Here is a 14,931-nt window from a genome sequence, read left to right on the forward strand (position 1 = left end):
GCAGCATAAAAAAGAAGGCTTCTCTTACCCTTTGAGACAGCATGGACGGGACCTGGAGAGTATTATACTATGTGAAATAAGCCAGTCAGAGGAAGACAAGTATCAGATGATCTCACTCATATGTGGAATCTTATGAACAAAATAAACAAAATAGATCCAGAGACATAAAAGCATGCAACAGACTATCAAATCTCATAGGGAAGGCGGGGGTGGGTGGGTGGGAGGGAAGAGATCAACCAAAGAACTTGTATGCATACATGCATAACCCATGGACATTGACAATAGGGTGGTGAAGGCCTGGGGTGGGGGATAGGGATGGGCTAGAAGGGGTCAATGAGGGAAAAAGGGGGACATGTGTAATACTTTCAATGATAAAGATTTTAAAACATATAAAAAATAAAAGGCACTTCCTCCTTGTTTCCCTTGTGGAGTACTCATTCTGGGGAAAGCCAACCACCATGTCTGTCATGAGGCAGTGAAAGGGAGAGGTCCACATGGCAACAGCCAGAACGAGCTCTCCAGGCGTGTGCGTGAGCCACTGTAGCGGGGATGCTCCGGCACCAGAGACCTCCAGACAACTGCATCCCGAGCTGACAGTGGGACTGCAGCCTCCCGCGAGACTTTATCCCAGAATCACACACCTTGTCCACTCCCAGGCTCCCACAGGAACTGTGTGAGAGACAATAAAAGTTTGTTGTTTTAAATCACTAGATTTAGGTAATATGTTTTCAGTCATAGATAATATACGTGGTGTCATTTCCTGATGGTCTGCAATTTGGTAAACAAAAAAGATAAAGGATCCAAGAATATCCCCGCTGGTCTCAAAACACTGATAATTTGGGGGCAAACAGATGCTCATTGGTTGACTTTTCCCTTTGTTCTCCCCATTTGTCATGTGTGATAATGTTGGTTGTGGGGACCCACGGGTAAAAGGATCCTTCGGTGTTGGTGGGACAGTTGACAAAGTATGATTTTCCTGGGGTAGCTTTTCTCTTAGCAGCGATTGGCTTTGTGAAGATGCTTGACATTTAAAGGACAAGTCCTGTAGATGAGGCAGCATGAGGAAGAAGAAAGAACTCCAGACTAAAGTTTCAAATTCTTGACTCTACCACCATGATTTCTGTGATCATGGGTAAACCATTTCACTGCTTTGGAACTCAGCTGCCCTCAAGGACCGCACAGTCGGTCTGAGGACAGATTCTCAAGCAACTAACTACCACGAGGCGGAATGAGATGCGTGCTGTAATAGACGCCTAAATAACGCCAGTCGGGGGTGTTCAAGGAAGGAGCGGTTCATTCTAATCTCGGAGATGAGGACGGGTTTTTCCAGAGAATCTCCATTTGCACTGATTTTTGAGAAACAGTCGAAGTGGATAAAGAGAAGATGGAAAGACATAACCAGCGGAGGGAACAGCATGAACAAAGGCAAAGAGACAGGAAAGTAGGGTATCCGTATGGGATGATGTGGGAGAAGGACGATGTGCGGAATGGACTGTGGAGGGGCTTCATGGTGGGGTCGGAGCTGAAAGACAGGCCAGGGCCAGCCCAAGCAACGCCTCCTATGCGAGGACAGAGCTGAAATGCTGCTTCTTAGGCAACGAGGAATCACAGATGTTTGAGGAGGGTTGTCCTACAAGCCAACGTGTGTTCCAGCATGAAGAACAGGCAAGAGAAAAGGTGGCGAGCTTGGGCTACTGCAGAATCATCCAGACAGTAGCAGATGAGGACCGTGGACAGACACAGAAGGAAGGTGCTCAGGCCACCCACGGGATGTGGGACCTCCACCAGCACCCTGCATCGGAGCAGCCGTGACAAGCCTGTTTGTAGAGCATCTTGACAAAATCGGCTGCAATTCTCATCTCTTATTTTCTGCTCAAATCACCTTTTTTTCTGTTTTCACTTTCAGTTAAGAGGATTAGTTTGCGGAGAGGGTGTGTGTGTGTGTGTGTGTGTGTGTGTGTGTGTGGTGTATTTTAATCAAGATAAAGCAACAATTAAGTCCCTGGAGCCTGAGTCATTCCCACGGGCACAACCCTCTCCTGAGTGGCACTCAGCTCCAGCCGCCTCCCTCATTTTAAGTCAAACTCCCAGCAGCACATAAAGAGCAAATCCCAGTGTCACGCGCCTCTAAGCCTGTCAGCAGTGCTCTGTGGCTGTGTTCTGGCTGGTGTGCTTCCAGGGAAGAGGCTGAGCTTCCTAGCAGAACACTGTGGTGAGTAATGAGTCCTAAGGAAAACCCTGAGAGCAGATTTCTTGGGAGCTGTGAGTGAGGCGAAGGGCAAGGCGGAAGTAGTGATGGAAAGTGTTTGTATAACCCGCCTGTCCCCTCTCACCCCGACACACACCGAGGTTTCTCTTTCATGATTGTTTTAGCCTCTTTCTCCCTCCCAACCACCGAGCACTCAATTCTTGGAGGGAAAATTAACATTCATTATGCAATTTATCTCTCTCCTTTTAATCCAGAGTGTCTGTCTCCAAGGTCCCTTCCTCAATAATTAATGTTTGTTCTCATTTCCCATTCTCCAGAGCATCTATTCTGGAACTGGAGGGTCAACAATTAACACTAATTATGGCTTTTCCCTCTCTCCAGTGTTGGTTCTCAGAATCCCAAGCCGCCACACTGAGCCTAAGTGTGTGTGTGCGTGTGGCTGTGTGTGTGTGTGTGTGTGTGTGCACACCAAGGTGGGAAAGCAACAAAGAGCAGCTTTTCCAAGCCCCACCTCACTGTAGCAAACCAATAACCCAGACATTCATTTCCGGCAGCCTCTCTAGTATGGTTATTACCAGTAATGAGACAACAAAGCATAAATACATACGTACATGTGTTTGGAAATTAGTTTTAGTAGGTATTAGATGGATGATCTAGAAATCTTTTGCAGAAATCTATGATTTCCTGGACCTTTTCCTCCCTATTGCTATCTCCTTAATATCTCACACCTCTCTCTCTCTTTTTCTCTCTCTTTCACACACACACACACACACACACACACACACACAATTTCCTACTGAAAACCATTCTTTCATTTCCCATCCACTCATCTGACCCCTTTGCTATCTATCCCCCCTCCCCAACTTAACTGTCTTTCTCTGGTCTGACATCCCAATCCACCTGGGCCATTAAAACGGCATTGTTTTAATTAATTTTCATGTGACTGACAAGGACAGCTAGGAGAATAATTCTCACCCCTGGTGACTCTAAGAGATCACACACAAAAATTCATCAGGCCTGTGCAACAGCCTGTCTGTCTCTTTGGCTATAATCAGATGGGCTAGAATCCCTCACATCTCCCCGGCCCAACCCTTGTATTCACACTACAGCTGGAGGCTGGGCGCCTCACATGCGCCTGCGTCTGTCATCCCACCATTGCTGTGTGCACAGGGCTCTGCGACACATCTGCTGTGCACATCTGGGCACCTCCGCACAGCCTGTGTCAAGCGGTAACTGTTTCATGCTCTTGCTCTGTCAAGAGTTCCCCTCTCAGAAATTTGGCATCATGGTCCTGGCAGGGTTTCTCCCTTAAACATCTTAAATTAAAATATTACTTCCTTCAATGCTTTTAAGCCCTAAGTCAACCTTCTCTCCATGATAGCATCTAGGAATTTTCAAAGCCATCCCATTCATTACGAGGCTTAAGCATCAGGGCATCCATTTTGTGTTTTCCCCTGTCTTGGGGTAAGGAAAATAGCTTTTTTCAAGACTTTTTCACTCTTTAGGTAAAACTCTTCTTGTTTTTCAGCCTATGAATCTGTCAGTTCAAATTTCAGCCATGAAAATGAGGGGTCTCGTATTCAACATCTCCTATAAGTTTAGATTTTCCTCAAAAAGTCACCTGTACTTCTCGTCTATGTCATTTGACTCACGTACATAATATTTCATACCTAGACCTCCAGAAATACACAGCTTCTCCCCCAATATAGCAATACGTGGGAAAGAGGGTTCACTTCATGAGTTACTCAGGGGCAGCCCTGGGTGTGCTGGTCTGAGTGTAAATAGTGGGGGAGAAGAGAAGTCGGGTTGAACCAGTGCTTGTGCTTAGCTGGCCCAGGAAGGAGAATTTTCAGGGATGTCCTGAGGGTTCTGCAGGTCATATGCTGCACAATTATAACAAGATGATATTGTCTCCTAGAATTGTGCACAGCTCAGCTTGCACAACCACAAACTGGGAAACTGAGAGAAAGACTCTCAGGCTTGGACTTTAAATGGAGGACTGAGCCCTGGCTGGTTTTGCTCAGTGGATAGAGCGTTGGCCTGTGGATTGAAGGGTCCCGGTTCCATTCTGGTCAAGTGCACATGCCTGGGTTGTGGGCTCGATCCCCAGTGGGGGGCGTGCAAGAGGCAGCCGATCAATGATTCTCAATCATCATTGATGTTTCTATCTCTCTCTCCCTCTCTCCCTTCCTCTCTGAAGTCAATTTAAAAAAAAATGGAGGATGGAGGCCAGTCCTGCCTCTTCCAAGCTTCCTTTCATATTGTGTTTCCCCCATAGAGAACTAAGCAAACACTAAGAGTACAGGTTCACTTTGTAGCTCAACCTCCACCCACAGCCATTGCTGCTTCTGCTGCAGACCAGCAGGAAAGGATGATTATGTAGAGACTTTCTCTCCTAAAAATAGTTTTTGATTAATAGCAAAATGTGTGTGGTCTTCCTTACTGCTTATTTTTGGGACGGGCAGCAATGAATCCTGAGTGAGGGACCTGCTAAAGGAACAGGAAGCCAGGCCATAGATGGAGGGCCGGAGCCAGGCTGAGTGAAGGGAACTGTTTCTGCCAGAGACTGCAAAACTAGAAGGGAAAAAAAGGCACAGTCATATGCTTGCCAATCTCAAAATCTGTCAGCAGAGAAATGCTCGGATGCCTGGTATTCCATATTACCCTTCCGGCCGTTCTCCTTGGGTGGAGAGGCTGACCATCGTGGGAAGAGCTTCCGTGTCAGTTCTGCTCACTCTCGCCCATTGGGTCAAAGCAGCTCTTAAATAGAAGCCTTCAGTAAAGGAGGGGTCGGAGGAGGAAGAGAAGGAGGCGATCATGATGATAGCTACCATTGTTGTCTATCTTTGATAGGCCAATCATTGTACTGAGTGCTTTACACTTATTATTTCTCTTCATCCTCACAGCAATGATGTAAGATAAATTCTATTATCTTTATTTTTTATCTAGGACCATGCAGCTCAGAGAGGTTACATGACTTGCCCAAAATCACACAGCTAAGTGGTGAAGCTGAGATTTGAATCTTAGGAAGCTGGGTTTTTTTTTAACCACTGCTCAGGGTTAGTGGTGATGTCAGCTACACAGGCACATTCCCACCTGACAACATGTGAGACGTTAGGAAGTTCCTGACTTAAAAATGACCCGTACAAACAAACGGCTTCTGTTGTTCTTTACTCCAGCCAATTCCCCTTACCAGCATCAGACCCCCTTGTGTGGATGACACTGAAAATGATTTGCAACTTTTAAAGATGTGGGGGAAGGAGATAAGCTGAAAAAAATAAATTGTTCAGGAGAACCAAACTCTTGAAACAGATTTTCCAGCAAGATAGGCCTGTTTACAGAGTAGCTCTCCAGACCAAAAATATTCTTCCTAATATGACCAAAATGTTATAACTTCACTTCTACTGTTCTACGATTTAAATCTCACTAGTAATAGACTTATTTTGGATTCAGAAGTATTCTCTTAAAGTACTGATACTGAAAAGCTAATAGTCATTCACACTTTAGTAAAATTTTATTTACTTGCAACCTAGATGAGAACTGCTGTGCTGAGGGACTACAATTTCTGATAGGGGTGGAAACAGAGGTGGGTAATTTTAGGGTAAGTAGGGTTTTAAGGGTTGAAACGTGCCTGATTGGTACAGTGCCCCAGAGGGCTTGGATTAATAGGGAATATTAGCTGTACAGGGAAGGAGGCAGAAGAAGGAGAAAAGTATAGAAAGGGAAATGGTAGAGTGCCAAAGACAAACTATTTCAGAATTGCCCCATAACAAGCTCTATGTCCAGGGAAAGGAAAGAAAACTTACTCCTTCTCTTCTCTATTCCTAGTCACTAAAAGACCTTAATTAGGCTAATTCAAATCTTGTTCTCATTTCCAATTGTTTGAAAATACTGTTCCCTCTGCCTGAAGCACAATTTCTCATATCCTCCTAACACCCGACATATTTTTAAATTGTGGTAACATAGACATAACATAAAATTTGCCAACTTAACCATTTTTTAAGGGTAAAGTAGTGCTAAGTACATTCACACTGTTATGCAACCAATCTCTAGAACTCTTTTCATCTTGCAAAACTGAAACTGTATACCCATGAAATAACTCCCCATTCTCCCCCAGCCCCCAGCCCCCAACAACCACCATTCTACTTTTCGCTATCCCCCAACTGTTACCCCTTTCCCTGGTTAACTCTTACTCACCATTCAGTTCCCAATTTCGTTCTCAAGTCGACCTCCCTCCAGGCAGTTTTCCTGTGCCTCCCACCCAATCCTCTCCACCGACTGAGTGGCAGGCCTCTTCCACCCGCTCTCACTGCACCCTGTGCGTGGCCCATCACAGCATCTCTCTTACAGAATGGTCTACTTTCTAGGCTTTTCTCTCCATTAGACTGCAAGCTTTTTAAGGACAGGGACCCACCAGTACCACGGGAACCTGGCAGAATGCTGCTGGCACACACAAACTATAGGTGTTTTAGAGTTCAGCTATAATACGGGTTAAACTGGTTTTTTGTTTTTTAAGAATGAGCTGGGAGACTCACCACCAAGCAGAACATAGTCTTTGCAGGAAAATGCATTCCAGTAGGCTGCCCTTATAAGCACAGAGTACTTCTTTCAGGGCTTAGAATGTAGAAAACGTATTTGTCCCCTTGATTTGCTCAACGACCTTAAAGAAAAACTCTTATATCTCTTTGTGTTTAACATCCCCCATTTGTTTTTTAGGAAAATGGATATAACACTACTCTGAAAATAATATCCCCTGGAATTGAGTTCAAAGAGCAATTTAACAAAAAGTTGTGAAAACTCTATAGGTGATTCCAGTGACTGGAATCACCTATAGAGTTTTCACAACTTTTGTTTCCTTATTGGTCATTTTGTTTTAATAAACAGTTTCAGATAAAAAAAGATAGGATTCTAAAAAATTATATAAATGGTGGACATTGATTATTTGTTGACTTGAAGATCGGTTTCAAATAATTGTAAAAGACTTCAGAAGTCAGGGACACATGAAATTTGTCATTTTGCAGAAGCAAGAAGTCAAATCCTAGATATCATGAAGGTGGGAGACAGAAGACCATCACTAAACTAGGGAGTGTACCCACCCAACCGCCCAGCACCCACATCTCAGTGTTGTGGTCTATATTCATTGTAACATCTGCAATAGCTCATGTTACATTATTTTTTTTAAAAGAAGAACACTGATTTATATATTTTTTATCATTTTTTCTTTTTTTATATATTTTTATTGATTTCAGAGAGAGGGAGAGATAGAAACATCAATGATGAGAGAGAATCATTGATCAGCTACCTCCTGAACGCCCCCTACTGGGATTGAGCCTGCAACCGAGGTATGTGCCCTTGACCAGAATCGAACCCGTGATCCTTCAGTCCACAGGCCTCGCTCTATCCACTGAGCAAAACTGGCTAGGGCTATTGTTTTTGCTTAGTGGCCCTTAAAAGAAGGCCAATTGCTGGGGCTGGTGATGGAAGTAAGAGAAAGTGAAGTGGGTTTAACAATTTGATGAGTCTCTGACCCCCAAAAATGGTTTTATAAATTACTCTAATCCTTTGTTTATAGATTCATTTATTTATAGACTCATCAAGAGTCTAAAGAGGTCCCCTTCTTTTTTCATTTCTACTTTAGTTTTATTGGGAATATGATATACAAAGGCTATTCACAAATCTAAGGATTCCTGAAATTCTCGGAATGTGTCCCTCCCAAAGCAGTCAAGATCTGCGGCTCACTTAATGTATGAGATGCACGTGGCATCAGGGCCTTCCTCAAGCAATGAAGTAGGACTTGGCACAACACATTTTAAGGCTGATATGTGTGTATGTGTATCATTTATATTTCTCAACCCATAGAAAGGTTTGGTATATTAATTTTTGTTCTGTCAAGTGATCAAAAAATTATGCTTTTCATTAATAATCTATAAATACTGTTTTCTATTTTATCACCCTTCAGATGTTTATCTTCTCATCAAAGAACAAAAAAACATAGAGAAGCATGAGGCTTTTCCTCAGGATTTTTTCTCCTCCTGGTTTCTCTCTTGCTGCTTTCATCCATCTCCCTGTGGCCTAAGCCTTTTCACTTGCTATTGTCTTAGTTCTCTACGATTTGTCATTTGAAAATTAATGAAGACACCAGTATCAGAACATGTCCAATAGAAAGAATTAGCGAGTCTATTTTACAGAGTACCTAAAGATTATTTATTCATTCATTCAATATATACTAATTGACCACCTACTAATGCCAAATACAGTGCTAGGCACAAGAATACAGTTGAGAGACAAAGTCTATGCCTTAAAGTAGTGGAGTGTGCTTAGAGCTTTGAACGAGCACAGGCTACCTCCACCGGGAGGTTGAGAAGTATTTTGGAAGCAGAGGACACTTAGGCTGAGTTTCTAAGGATATCTGTAGGGAGCGGCCAAGTGGAAAGAAGAAAGGAGGCTCCAGGGAAAGAGGCCATATGAAGGCTAGAAAAAATGACACCATGGGAGAAGTGAGAGCAGCTTGTAATGCCTGGACCCCAGGGCACACGTAGGGGAGGAAGTGGTGAGAAACTCAGCTAAAGGGGTAAGCAAGAGCTAAATTATAAAGGGCCATAGCCAGCAACTAAGGAATTTATCCCAATTTACACAGAAATTGACATAACCAAATTTTTATTTCAGAGAAATGATTCTCCCAGCTATGTAAAGAATGGATTGAAGGGGGAAAGACTAGAGGCTGGGAGACCGGATGTCTATACTTGTTTGAGAGCACGTGAGCAAGAATATTTTCTGCACCATTAAGGCCACCACATGAATTAAATGGATTAGCCACTTTGTATGTAGTGCTACCTTCAACCTCTTTTTTAATTCCCTTCTTCCATACATTCTTCCACCAGAAGTATCCTTATTAATCTTATGATATATCTTGATTGGAGGATTTCTCATGTAGCTGATTTTTTTTTGTTATTGCTACACAAGTCAAATTTAAATTCCATCATCTAGCTTGCGTTCCATTTGGGGCTTGGTAAACTGCCATGTACCACTGGACCTCTCCATAAAAAATAATTTATGAACTTTTGAGAGAAGTTGGTGTTCCCAAAGCTAAAGCCAGACCCTTGACACTGAGCTAGCCTTGGTCTGCAAAGACATAAGTAAGTAAAAGAACTGTTATTCCAAATTGGAAGAAAAATATTGCTCTTGCATTTATTGCATTTCCATATTTAAATTCAGAATGACTCATATCTTCTAGATCCGTCTAGTTGGCTCCTTTAATAGAGCTCCCTGGGGTATGTCTTTGGCCTGGAGACTTTCTCAGGTCTTGAGCAACTATTTGATATGCCCATCTCACCCTCCTCATCATCCAGGAAGATTTAAAGAGAAAATGTGTAGCATTAGCAAGGTCTTAAATCTTATCCCAAGAACTTGATAATGACAATACCAAAAGGCCATCTTGGGTCTCAGTCTCCTACATTAAACAAGCAGACTTGAGATTTATTATAACACAATAAACACCCTATAGGTCATAGACGTCTTGAGTCATATCATATGAAATAAGTATTTTTAGATAGCAGTCCTAAGGAAAGGCCAGCTGGCCTATATAAAGGGACCAGAATTATCCTTCCTTTTATGGTTTAGTTTATACTGGGAAGAATTTCTTTTTAATAATCTGGAATTTGCCTTTGCATCTTCCATTTTGGACCAAAATAAAAACCATGAAGGTACAAAGGCTGACTTTTAGGCCTCCTCCTATTGGTTTCTGCTGTAAGTCCATGTGCAAAGCTCTGAGAAGGCCAAGTTGCTCCCTGAGGTCCGTTTGGCAATGAATAGATCCCTCCTCAATGATGAACCACCGCAAGTGTGGGCGAAGTTCCATGACAGCAGGCTAATGATCAAAGGCTACTCATGCCTGTGTGGGAAAAGGCCCTAAACAGACTTAAAGAGGCTCCTGCCAGCACCTCCAAAAGCTACTGCCCTTGTGACCACAGAATGTTGGGCCACTTTGGAGCCTTTAGGTCTGACATTGTTTCCCAAGCCCTGACAGCATCTATGGAGGAGTCAGGTGGCCCACGTTGCCTGATAAGGTGACTCTTTGGAGTTCAGTTTCCACTCTGATGCCAGGTGGGACCCGCCAGAGTAAATATGACTATCTTTCCTTTTTAACTAAAACAGTGAACCACAACTTGGCAATTAAACATAGTCAACATAGGTTTAAGTAGGAGGAAATTTTAAGGCATCTTATTCCAGACTAGAATCAGATGCTCTTTCCTGCTATTCAAGTCTTGAGTGTTTGGTGAAGGATCCCATGACTTGAAGGCAGAGGAGGCTTGGGATGGGACCCCATGTAGTAAGGGTCATCTCTGAGCTGCCGGTTATCTGGTGGTAAGGCTATCTCCTTGCTAAAAGCCTGTGGTTAGATTAATGCGCGCATTTGAAAATCCGCTCTGGCCTGATGGTGGGCAGCCAGGGAAGGAAAGTGTTTTCTGTTTATCTCTTTAGTGGCAGAAATGTTCATCACAGAAAGACCGCGAGTTCCCAGTTTCAGGCCGGCCTGGAAGCTGTGCCACCCGTATCTGTGATTGTTCACATCGCCTCCGGGATGATGAAAAAGAGCCGGGTCTGTGTTCACAGCCAGTTGTCTGCGTTGGTCAATGAGTTCGTTTCTTCGGCCTGATAACAGGGGTAGATCTCCCCACATTGTTCAGAGAGAAAGCGTTACCACCCCCATTGCTCTATCTCCCAGGAATGCAGTGTGAGTTGCGTCTCCTCCTCGACAGCTTAGACCTCAGTAAATTATCAGGGTCTTGACCCACGAGATGGAGAAGTCTTAAGCGATTTTTCAGCCTCCTATCTAAAAATGTGTTTACATTTCTTGAACTCTGGCTGACTGATTCATTCTCCTGGTGTTGCAAGAACTTTCCTTATGCGTTAGAATTTATAAGTTTCATTTCTAAGAGACCCATGGTTCCTTTCAAGCCACAGTGAAATGAACCTCATCGCAACACGATTCTGCTGGGCTGGATTTGTCCAGGGGCCAAGCAGCTGGGATGTGGCAAGCTCCAGTGAGGCTAACAGGAGGCAGTGCGATGTGGAAGGGAAAGTACAAGATGCTAAATCAGGAGATCCGGTCTTGGGCTATTTCAAGGGATGGCCCTGAGCCAATCCCAGGAAACCACTCTCTGGGCCTCAGTTTCCCCAGCTGTTTTCAATTTTTAAACGTTTTAAATCTGTACAGAAGCCATTTTCAAACGAGACGGAAGAGGACAGCTGAGAAACAACAGAAAAGGAAAGGTCAGCCCACAAGGCATGCCTGGAGGCTTCAGGTCAAGGAGACAAAGAAGCAGAGTCACATGTGGCCACAGGCTCTTAAAAGAGCTACTTGCGAGCAGCAAGCATGGAAAGAACTTTCTGTTGGACACTCGTCCCACACAAGAGGCTAAACTCCTTTGACAGAGGAGCCATGCGCCTGGCTAAATTTGTTCCTCAAATAAACATTCCTTTATAAACATTGAATTTACTTTCTAAGAGGAAGAAAGAAAAACAAAATAAGCCCTATCCCTCTGCTGCTTGGGGTTTCCATCAGGCAGTCTTGGGCTCGAAGCCTCATTGGTGCCCAGCCAGTGGTTGCCCTATGAGCCAGGAGGTCCTGGTTCAATACTCCATCGGGACGCATGCCTGGGTTGCGGGCTCGATCCCCAATAGGGGGCGTGCGTGAGGCAATCGATCAATGATTCTCTCTCATGATTGATGTTTCTCTCTCTCTCTCCCTCTCCCTTCCTCTCTGAAATCAATAAAAATACATTTTTTAAAAACACCTCACTAGTTATACAGCCTTGAGGCGATGACTTTACCTTCCGAGCCTCAGTTTCCACACCTGTAGGGAGCAGAGATAGCACAACCGCGGAGGAGAGGCGTGTGGATGACACGGCAACTCCATGTCTGTGTCTGTGGGGCGCCTGCTCCTTGGGGGGCCCCACTGTGGCATCACGCCCCCTCCTCTCCTGTTGCCCCTCCACACTGTGAGGGGAAAGGGAAAGGGGACAGCTCTGATCTCTCAATCTGGAAGGTTGCAGAAGCATTTTCCTGCTTCTGTGAAGTGCTATCATACAAAATTCATATTCGGCAGCATCAGCAGATTTTTCCCATCAATATTTCCTTTTTAATTTCAGCTTTATCTGAGTCTTAGTAGCACAAAGAATTTAATTTTTTTTCTTTTAAAGATCAACCAAGACAAGAAAATAGAAATTTGAATATGTCTTAATGCTATATGTAACTGGTGTTTAGACTGCCCATAGAGGTTATGGGTATTATTTGTTGAGTAAATATGAATGCCATCTGCGTAGGTATGTGTGTTTATAATCTTGCACATATGAACTAGGTGTGCGTGTATATGGTATGTATAAAAATTCATGAGACCTACATCTGACAACTTGGATTCTTTTCTAATTTCTACCACAGCAAACACTGAATTTGGAACCGATCTTCTCATGGATCTTAATAAAACCTCACCTTTGACCGAAAAGCCAGAGAAGCAGGTACAGTATTGATTTTATTTATTTATTTATTTATTTATGATACATTTTTGTTGTTTTCAGAGAGGCAGGGAGAGGGAAAGAGACAAAGAAACATCAATGGTGAGAGAATCATTGATTGGCTGCCTCCTGCATGCTCTCGACTGGAGATCGAGCCCACAACCTGGGCATGTGCCCTTGACTGGAACTGAACCCAGGACCCTTCAGTCCGTAGGCCGATGCTCTAACCACTGAGCAGCCGGCTAGGGCTACAGTATTGATTTTAAATGAGCAGGAGATGGGGAGTCAGAACGTTTGGGTTCTTGTCCTGGCTTGCTGTGTGACCCTAAATGAGATTCTTCCCCTCTCTGGGCCTCATCTGCCTCATCAATAAAATGAGACAAATGAACTATAAAATCCCGGAGGTTCCTTCACTCACAGACCGGGAATGTTTTGTCTGGCTCTTCGTGTTCATGAATAAGCTGAATGGGCTTTTCCCTCATTTCTGCAACATCAAAAAGGGAACAAAGAACAAAGAAAGGTACCATCCATTGAGGCTGGAAGCACTAAGACTTCATGGCAATGGGCCTGTTTTTTCCACTCCAATTCTCATTCCTAATGTGTGTGGAGGAGGGGGGGGGGAGGGTGCGGGGATAGAGCTATCAAGAAAAAAAACACAAGGATACCTTAAAGAAAGGAGAAAAAGGCTGCATCCGGGTGGGTTAGGAATATCAGTGATTCAAAGGCACATGTTCACAAATATTTGCAATTTTGTTCCTTCATTTGAAGCTTTGAGGCTGGAACTGTCTTCCAACTCTCTGGAGAGACAACTCAGGGGAATTCCTGCGCTGCTCAGGGTTCCCAGACCCTGAAGCAGGAGCAGCCCAGCTCCCGCCTCTCAGGTCGGTCCCTGGTGTGACAGCCGAGGAGCAAGGGTGCTTGATCTCTCTTCTCTCTTATCTCCCACTTCCTGCCCCAGCCCGACTTCCACCTCTTCCCTCACACTCATTAAAAAACAATCTTAAATATACATTTTAATAGATTTTTTTAAAATCTGATAAAAGTCGTTTTTGTTTTCATCTGTGCGACTAGCTGGCTCTGTGGAAAGACCCGAACTTTCCCTGCCAGACACCCAGGCCTGGATCAGGCCTCCGCTGAGCCATCCCTTCCCGCCACCAACGTTTGCTTTTTTTTTTTTTTACATTCCCACTTTGAAGACACACTTTATACGAGATCGAGAAGCTTTTCTAAGAGAGTCTATAACTATGGAAAAGATAATATGCTATATATTTCCTTAAAATCTATTTTTATTGATTTCAGAGCAGAAGGGAGAGGGAGAGAGAGATAGAAACATCAGTGATGAGAGAGAATCATTGATCAGCTGCCTCCTGCACGCCCCCTACTGGAGATCGAGCCCAGAACCCAGGCATGTGCCCTTGACCAGAATCAAACCTGGGACCCTTCAGTCCGCAGGCCAATGCTCTATCCACTGAGCCAAACTGGCTAAGGCCATATGCTCTGTTTTGGTAATTCCACAACTCCAAAGGCCCTGCAAATACCTCACACACCCTAAACACGCTCCACATTCACCCAGCCCCGTGGCTGTGTTTCAGGAGAATTGACATCACCTGCCATGAAAAAAAGGGGCTCAGTCGTGTCAAATTAAGTCCTAGACTGAACTGTTAACCTCGCAGTCAGAGGAACACCAGGCCGAGGGTCTGACACTCTAACCCTGGGGTCGCCCGTGAGGCTGTGGCAAAACCAGCTGCTCTGAGAACTTCACATGCTCCCTTCGTGAAAAGAGGGGGGTCGTCCCCCCCAGAGCCAATTGCCTTCTTTCCTCTAGCAGCAGCCCCCAAAAGGAGAACCACTTAAGGAAAAGTCTAGGGAGCCCCACCAGCCCTTAAACACAGAGAAAATGGAGGTGGAGTGGGGGTGGTACCCTCCTTGCCGACCCCCCCTTACTTCTTGAGGCTAATGGCCCTTTATTAGATTAATCACTGACTTCGATTTTAACTACTTCCTCAGCCTACTCCATGTAAATGACTAATTTCGAGTTACTATAAAGCATCTGGAAAGGATTTAGAAACAAATTTCTGCCCAGCAGATTTCAGTTACGTACCTTGATGGATTCCTCTCGCTGTCGCCTTCCACTCTGAAGCAGGCTAGGATATCACACAAAATTGATCTTTATCAGCATCAGCAGTTCCTGCTCTTCCTTCCTGTCCG

The 14,931-nt window shown here is 44.2% G+C and overlaps 1 protein-coding gene across 1 annotated transcript in view; it reads left to right on the forward strand.

Moving 5' to 3' along the window:
- KIAA2012 (KIAA2012 ortholog) overlaps nucleotides 1-14,931 on the forward strand; it is an 87,605-nt gene that overhangs the window by 30,764 nt on the left and 41,910 nt on the right. The window contains 2 exon segments of the mRNA XM_023763173.1: nucleotides 3,738-3,801; nucleotides 12,645-12,726. Of these exon segments, the coding sequence (XP_023618941.1) occupies nucleotides 3,738-3,801; nucleotides 12,645-12,726 (146 nt within the window).

Source organism: Myotis lucifugus, unplaced genomic scaffold, assembly GCF_000147115.1.
Source record: "Myotis lucifugus unplaced genomic scaffold, Myoluc2.0 scaffold_3, whole genome shotgun sequence".
In the NCBI taxonomy this organism is placed as follows: Eukaryota; Metazoa; Chordata; class Mammalia; order Chiroptera; family Vespertilionidae; genus Myotis; species Myotis lucifugus.